The following is an 8,775-nucleotide window of genomic DNA, read 5'->3' as shown; positions in this document are numbered from 1 at the left end:
AAGTTTAGTAAAGTTTGAATAGTTCTGTGGTTATACACTTGGTCAAAATCGACAACCCAATTTGGTCCTTGAAAGAAAGAACAGTTCTCTTTATTTTGCCAAAAGTGAATTATCATTCTCATTGCTGAATGTAAAACAAATGGGCTCGAATATTTCAACAGTTCATGAACAGCTAAAGTGGTTTATATCCTTATATATGGAAGACATTCCCTTATGTTAATTCAACAACTTTAGTTTTTGCATATTATTATGCTCATTAACAGTATAAACGTTGTTAAATTGTAATATTATATCTTATAAAATTTTGCATTACTTGAATATCCTGTGCTAGAATACGTTTTAACAAAATCAGATGATATTCAAAGTCAACTGTAATGCAGTTGGTGTATGTGACGTTTTAATTTGAAATATTTTTGTACTCATTATTATTGTACAGTAAGAGTTGCCTCTCTTTATATTCGGCTCTCGTGAAAATTAGGTCCGCCTATTAATATTCGTCTATTTCCGTGATAATGCCATATATGGAAGTTGCAAAATCGTTTACAAATGTTAATCGTGTTAGAATGTAAACGGAAAGTGTGGTGTTGTAAACCCGAGAGTGTTAATTGATGCAGTTACATTCTCAATGTCATGATGTACGGAAAAAACGTGTTATGTACGTTCTATCGTTTACATTTCTACGTGTCGCAAATTTGAAGTTATACATTTCTAAAAACAGTTTGCAGTTTATGTACGTTGCATTTTAATAGCTTTCATTTTATCAAATCGAGATAAGCAAATCGCTTAAAACCAGTGCAGTATGTAACTTTCGGATCGACAATTAGATTTTTACTAATCTGTTTAGTAGAACCGAAGCATGCATTGGCTGGATTTTTGGCAACGAATAGCCTCCATAAAGATGAAAATAATTATATCTTAAAGCTACGTTAAATAAATGATAATCAAAGTGTATATTTTGCTGACTTTTACCATTAATTGGAACATATTAGTATTATTATTATTATTATTATTATTATGATTATTATAACGATGATTTGTAAAGTGTGTCATTCTATTTAATTTCTGAACCTTACTTTCATAATTTTATCAGATTCATTCTTGTAATGAGTTGTCATTGCTAAAGAGATTTTTATGCATTGTTATTGACATGTGTATAATAATAATTATATGTTCAGCAAAAGTAGGATATATTGTTTTTGTAGATCGATTGCTCTATGATTTACTAACTTTATCGGACAAATATTGTATAAATCTTATTTTCTTATATTTTACGGATTGTTAGTTGCATCAGGGAGTTATAAATAATTCATATGATATGTATTGACATGAATTTTACCGCAAATATTTTTTCAAACCGGTATTACATTCCACTGTTATTCAGACAAAAAACCATTGCGTCAAGATGGCGAAGATCTCTTGTATTATAAAAAATTATATTCTTAAAGTTTTTTCTCTCAATATTTCAGCCATACGAAGCAGCTGCTGCAACAATTTCCTTACTTTTGTTCATTATCATAGTTTGCCTGAATGGACTCGTAATTTACACCCTCGTGTTCAGGAAACATGAAAAGAGTCGCCTCTTCTATTTTGTACTGAATTTAGCAATAGCAGGTGAGAAAATCATTTTTTTTCCATTTACCGTAGATTCTTATAAAAGTTTAACTATGTGTAAGTTTCTTTATAGTTAAGTTTTGTTAAACAAACTCATGTATATTCAGTTCTTCAAATAAGTATGTTAACTCAAATCCAAATCTTGATAGATCAAGCAGTATCTATCATACACATTCTTAGTAGTATTAAAGATTATGAAGCTGAATATTGTGACTTAGGTGACATGCTATCAAAAGTAAGAAAATAACAACACGTCAGATAAATGATTAATTCAACCCTTTGTTAAATGTTGAGTGACGGATGAATGAATATACATTTAAATTAATACATTGTTACCCTTGTCTTACGTCTGATAAGTTATTAGAATAATTGCGGTTATCAAATGAAAATAATCGCTTATAAACTACTTAAAAGCAATTTAATTACAAAAGAAAAACAAATCGAACGCAGAGAAAACAAATTTCAACACACACAATAGGAACAATAATATAATTGAAATTTAATCAAACCGTTGGTTATGATTTGCATTTCAGATTTTCTCGTGGGTGTATGCAGTGTCCTTGTACTTGGTATAACTAGTGCAATGCAGAACGAATGGTATGGTGGTGACTTTATGTGTAGACTTATACGTTTTATGTCAACAACGACTGTAATTGCATCTAATAATCTTCTGATCAGCATGAGTGTAGACAGGTTTCTGGCAATAAAATATCCATTGAATGTTCTTAGAATAGGTATTGTTATTTCCGTATTTCTTTAAAAAATCAAAACGTGTATCCACAAATGCATGTCTTTTGAATAACTATTATTTTTCATATAAAATGATAAAAAATTTAACTGACCGTTCCAAGGCGGTGACCCTCTGTGTTCACCCGATGTATGTCTATATGTTGTTTCATACTGTTTTTGTGAAACTTTTCCTTGTGTCCCTTGTTATTTACTCGTCTACGGTAAATATCTTCCCCTTTGCCCCAAGTCTTATTTTTTTTACTTACCCCCCGTATTCTGTCCCCTTCCCGTTTGACTTTGTGGGCCTATTTTTCAATCATTTATTTGTTTTCTTTGAAATCCTTATCAGGAAGAAATCATACTTTATTAGTCGATCGATTGTTTGTTTTTCTTTGAGTTCCTTGTCAGTTACAAATTATTTATAATTTTAGTGATTAGCCTCTCCGTGCTCTGCCTTGTGCCTTGTCCTGGCTTTGTTTGGGGCCGTCTGGGTTCCTTGCCACAAGTTCTTGTTGCTTGGTCATGTGGGGGTTGCGTTCGTTGAACGCTGCCAACGAACGGCGCTTTTCCTTGTTGATCTTGTTTATCATATTTTGAAATATCATATGTAAATTGTAATTCATAAACTGATATCAAAAAAGTCTGTTATAAGGAGAAATTCTTATCCCAACAATGAATTGCTTTTATTTTGAAAACAGAACAAAATGTTTCGGGACAATACATTGAGACGATTTTGTAATTATTGTTTGCATGATCCACGTAATTTTTCGGAAATTGCATAGTCATGTTATTCGATTTTATAAGTTATTATAGAATACAGACATTCTTGTAATAATAGATCTATACTCTTTACAGTAAAATTGGTCATTCATTTCAAAATGAATTCTTCGCAAACGAATTGAATGTAAATAAGAAAATATTATTACTGTATAATGATCTATCTATCTTTGCAGGTATTTATAGGTATTTAGACAAAGGCTTGGTCGCAGGGGCATGGCTTATCAGTATAGTGGTCTCAAGTTTTTTCATCATCTACAGTCGGGGAGTAAATGCAAATCCAAATAGTGCTGATATTGATGAACAAAAAGGTGGCTGTGATATCAAACTTCCAGATAAATGGTGGAAGGTAATGCAGCGGTTGGCAATATTGAAAATAAGCATTAGATAGATTATTATATTGAAAAGTATAAGAAATCAAATATGATATAAATGACAGAATTATATGAATGTGCATGCATCTGATTTGAATATTGCCTGGTATATCAAAAGATATAACAAATATTTTGGTATCATTGTGAATGATATATGTAACATTCTACACATTTAGATAAGTACTTGTTATTATATATAAACAAGCTTAGGGGATATATCAGTCTGATTATTGACAATGAAATATTATTTCAATGTTTTGTCGATTTCTTGTCAAAGGTTTGTTGCAGAAAACAAATAACTTATACATGTTTTTCACTTGATTTAATTTTATACAGCCGTATAGTCTTACAGTTGCAGTAATTATCTATGTGATACCAACAATCGGTATAACAGTATGTTATGTTGGTATATGTATCATAGTTTGGATGAAATGGCGTTCAAGGATGAAATTATCAGAGATAAACACCGATGCAAGCAGAGGTAAGACTGATAAAATATCATTTGTTCTTCGATGAGTTAAGTCTTGTTTACTTAATATTTTAAGGGCAATTGACTATTAATTATTTTGACAGATATGTGTACATGGATTTACTTCAAGAAGATAGGTCTTCAATTTGCGACTTTTGCATAAGGTTTCAAATATTGATAAAAAAAAACTCAATATATAAAAATATCGTATTGTTCTAAAACTTAATAGAAATTATCTGCTACATACATGTATGTAATATGGGATCATGTGTTTCACACCTGCCTGTAACTTCCATGTATAATTAGTTAATCAACGAAATAATTCATTAAATTGCAGACATCCCATTAAAGACCAATTCACTTTAAAATATTTTAAAAGTACAAGTCTTATATTCGTTTGTTTGGTACCTTCTGGGTGTCTTGCTTGGTTGTGTCCGGGGGCGGCGTCCTGTGAACGTTGCCTTTGCCTTGTTGATCTTTATTCTTTTTATTCTATACTTTATAACATTTATTGATACATTCTTATACTCATATAAATGTTTTTCAGACTAGCTGTAGATGACAGAAAAAAATGCTTCGGACTTTACTGTTGTCACATAAAAATTGACTTCAATGAAAATTTATAAACTTGAATAAAAAGGAATATAATTACGACATCATTGTCATTTTGAATTTAATTACATTGTTTATCAAAAACACTTAGACATTTACAACATTATTAGGACAAAAAGGAATGAACCTTTACTTAATAAATATGTTTTTCTTTAGCTGTTAACTTAATGTCAAGATATGTAACAATTAGGTAATCTTAACACATTATTGATATCTTAATATCATATATCATTATAGACCGACTTCAAGACAACTCATTAAACCAAGGAGTTCTTCCGAAGGCAAAGATAAAGAGCATCAAAATGACAATGGTCGTATGCTTGGGTATGTACTATAAAATTTGCAAAAATTAACCATGCGTCAACTTCATTAAACACTGCATGTTTTTTTATTAGAAACTGTCACATACCATTTTTGATCAAAGTTAAAACTTAAGCTTTTTGCATTTAATTTCTTAGAAACTTACACCAATACATATTACAGTGCATAATATATAAGCTGTATTTACTTCATGTAAATGTTAATTACCATTTCTGATTATTTAAAAGTGAGAAACATATTAATATAGTGATGTAAAATGATACATGCTTTTACATTACTAAATAAAATATGTTTAAACTAATGGTGCTAATAAATGTTTTTGTTCATTTTTAGTGAAAAATAAATCTTGTTATCATTTTAAAGAAATTTTTGGAGTTTATTTATATATATAGTTAAGGTAGAACACCCCTAATGGGCACTATAAGAAACTGTAAACTTGACAACATAGGACATTTATATGCCTTAAATGTCAATTGTATGCAGACTTTAAACAACATTCACCGTGTGGTTTATGAGTTATGGACATCTTTCTGAACTAAACCTTTGCCATTAGAAGGTTTTTTTTCAGATATGAAGAAACTCTTAATAATGTATAATATCATCATTATGAAAAAAGTTTTCCTATCGCTCATTGTAAAGAAACAAATAATGACATATAGGTAACAAATTAAACAAGCAAAATGAATGTTTTTAAACGATTGTTTTAATATGTATAAAAATGTAACCCTACCCCACCCACTTTAAACACTTATTTGACCATTTCCATATGTAAAAAGCCTTATTTAAAATGTCCCTAAAAATTCCACAATGAGGGGCTGTTTTCAAAGTTTGACTTAATTTTCTTAAATGTATATTGGTTGGTCTTACAAAATAATAAAATACTTTTACCATGTAGTTTTATTTTATTAAACTTTGAAAATATCTGGTATCATATTTGCTATAAAATTTGTCATTATTTAGTATATAAATACCTACAATAATTATAAAATTAAAATGAAACACTTTTTTCTTTCATAAGGGATCTGAGAGATAATAATAAAAAATGTTACTGAGATATAATAATAAAGAATGTTAAAAAGAAAAAAAATAAAGAAAAAAAGTTGCCCCTTCTGGGGTTTGAACCTTCGCCCATCAGTTTCAATACACTTTACAGTGATACTAGCCTTTTTGAATAATCTTCAAAGTGGAGATAGTGCATTAGGGGTGTAGCACCTTAATTTATATAAATCATTAAACTGAGTAGTATAAATCAGATCAAAACAAAACAGATAATAATTATTCTACATGAACCATGGTGCCTGAATATTGTATATCATATAATTATTATTTAATACACTTTTGTTTTACTTTCAGCATTTTTCTTATGCTGGACGCCTTATTTCGTAGTAATGTTGATGCACATATTTCACCCAGGTACGGTGGGGGCGAATTTAACTCTTTTATTCAACTGTCTATACCCACTCAACAGTGCCTGTAATCCTATTATATTCATGTTATTCAATCGCAAACTGTTCACTTGCGGCACTTGCGGCACTTGCAGACAAAATGACCAACATGCTATACAATCGTATGAAGACAGGGACACACAAATGACGTCAACCTGACTAGGTGCTTGCATCTGGTCAGTACTGGAGATGTTACACGTTGAAAGAAGATCTAATAAATAAAGGCACTAAAATGAGTACAGTCTTGATTTATGGCTAAATAATTTGAAATTTAAGCAAACAAAAAAGAGGAATTGCCACGTTTAATGCAAAGAAACATGTCTAAAATATTCGAAAAAAAGTCAATGCTTAACATACATAATCTACTGATATTTTTGTCTGATTCCATAGGAATGTTACTTTTTTTGTTATAACTTCAGATATTTAAGCAACACCGTAATTCATTAGTACTGAAAATATTACACTCTTTAAAACTGCTGCAATAGTCCGTCCCATTTTTTATCAACAATCTAATTTGAATTTGTTTTATTTGTGTACATAATATATATTTTTTATCAAAACATATTTGAAAATTCCATGTTAAATTTATTAAAATAACACTAACACGCTTTAGTATATCTTAATACTCAGTATATAAAACGAACATGCAAGATTAATATCCTTCTCAAAGACGATTGTATAGATAACTTGTTTGAGTATGTAAATAAAGAAACTCGTGTTTGAATATGTAGATTAAAAAATCATGTTTTAATATTTGATGAAACATGTCCTGTTTGAACATATAAATATTTTGTTTTATTATACAAATACAAATATCCTGTTAGAAAACTTTGACATAAATATTTTGTTTGAATACATGTATGTTAATATAAAGACCCTGTTAAATTTTGTAAATATAAATATTCTGTTAGAATATGCTATTGACTTTTTTGTATCCAGTTAAAAGATATACTACGCTCAAATTTTATATTTTAGAGATTGATAATTGCTACACAATCTCTTTGTAAATATAGAATTAACATGTTTTGACTACACACAAAGTAGATATCTTATGTTTTAAACTCTACACACTATAGGTGGACCTAACAAGAATATATAGTGTCGTTAAAAACTGGTGGTTTGTTTAAGAAAGAATCAACTTTACTTGACCTGTAATAGGAAATACAGCTTCCAACATACAGATTGTACATTCTTTTACTAAAATAAGACATAGTGAGAAAGAATAACATAGATTTCAATTAATTTCTGGGATAATTCTTTTTCTTAGTTGAGCATAGTATGTCTTCAAATATGTTAATATGAACATCCTGTTTGATTATGTAAATATAAATATCTTAATGAAATATGTAAATATAGATACATGTATCCTATTTCTATATGTAAATATAAATATCCTTTTGTAATACCTTTTTAATTATGTAGATATTAATGACCTAATTGTTAATATTAATCTGTCATCATTGCATTAGCGATTATGTTATATAAAAACCAAAGTGAAACATCTGCGTGTTACTGATTTGGACCCAAAAAGGCGGTGTTACTGGGCTTGTTCTATTCCGTCATTAGTAAGATATCTCGTAGATGCTGCATAACTACAGAGTCACCATTTTCATCTTTAAGACTTGACACTATATAACTCGACTAATTTAAAAGAATCTGCACATTCGAGTGCACTATTACACGATGTTACACAGGAAAGCACAGGCAAATTTAGTGGGGAAAAGATTAATAATTCTAATTTTTTCGTGGTTTGTAACATTTGAATCATCTCCTAACATATTTCTGGAAAACAGAATTTGACAGAGTTCTAAAGAGCTTTTGCATATTAATATTGACAGGGGTTCGAACACAAAGCGGTTAGAGGTTTTCTTTTCAGAACTTTTTGCAGTTTTCAATAAAAATATATGAACATATAGAATCGTAAATTTAGAGGCATAGGTTTGAAGTCAACTACCTTAAACATTCGGCTTTAAAACCACTTATCCCTGTGACAACAACTGCGATAACAAATCGAAAACAAAATTTTTAACAATATTTGATTTATGACGCAATATGGATATTGACAGTTTTAAATGATACCGTTGTTCATTTAATTTTATAAAGGTGATTAGAAAGTTATCGATTCTGTAAGGGAGCAACTAAGTGCAGAACTAAGTGCAGAAACTGTTTTATTTTGTGTACATTATATTTCATGTTAAATAGTCACGAATAAATGTTACATTTTATAAATAAGATGCATGTATAAAATCAAATTAAATCTTAAATCACTCATCTTATGTTTTGATTTGATTTTGTGTTAACTTTAATTATACTTTAATCACGTAAGGGAAACCGACATTATGTTTTTAATAGCTTAGATTGTGTATTATGAATCAAATAATGAACCGTCGACAACGATATATGTCAAAATAATGAAGTTTTATATAAAAACACAACT

The 8,775-nt window shown here is 29.3% G+C and overlaps 1 protein-coding gene across 1 annotated transcript; it reads left to right on the top strand.

The window, feature by feature from the left end:
* The first annotated feature begins 1,465 nt into the window (after positions 1 to 1,465).
* On the top strand, positions 1,466 to 7,839 carry LOC132718544 (cardioacceleratory peptide receptor-like). Its single transcript, XM_060702257.1, has 6 exons — positions 1,466 to 1,611; positions 2,145 to 2,345; positions 3,294 to 3,466; positions 3,828 to 3,972; positions 4,810 to 4,896; positions 6,247 to 7,839. Exons 2-6 carry the CDS (start codon positions 2,195 to 2,197, stop codon positions 6,495 to 6,497), a joined length of 807 nt encoding a protein of 268 aa, XP_060558240.1. The 5' UTR covers positions 1,466 to 1,611; positions 2,145 to 2,194; the 3' UTR covers positions 6,498 to 7,839.
* Positions 7,840 to 8,775: the final 936 nt, after the last annotated feature.

This window comes from Ruditapes philippinarum, unplaced genomic scaffold, assembly GCF_026571515.1.
Source record: "Ruditapes philippinarum isolate M1 unplaced genomic scaffold, ASM2657151v2 ctg14973_1_1_1_1, whole genome shotgun sequence".
Classification (NCBI taxonomy): domain Eukaryota; kingdom Metazoa; phylum Mollusca; class Bivalvia; order Venerida; family Veneridae; genus Ruditapes; species Ruditapes philippinarum.
Note: the sequence above shows the minus strand (reverse complement) of the source record. Positions and strands in the feature narration are given on the sequence as shown.

What these genes read in the sequence shown, in the direction of transcription:
- LOC132718544 (XM_060702257.1), top strand. Translation starts at nt 2,195, where the DNA reads ATGCAGAACGAATGGTATGGTGGTGACTTTATGTGTAGACTTATACGT. An exon ending in ATTGAATGTTCTTAGAATAG is followed by an intron (nt 2,346 to 3,293) that starts GTATTGTTATTT and finishes CTATCTTTGCAG; the next exon opens with GTATTTATAGGTATTTAGAC. An exon ending in TTCCAGATAAATGGTGGAAG is followed by an intron (nt 3,467 to 3,827) that starts GTAATGCAGCGG and finishes AATTTTATACAG; the next exon opens with CCGTATAGTCTTACAGTTGC.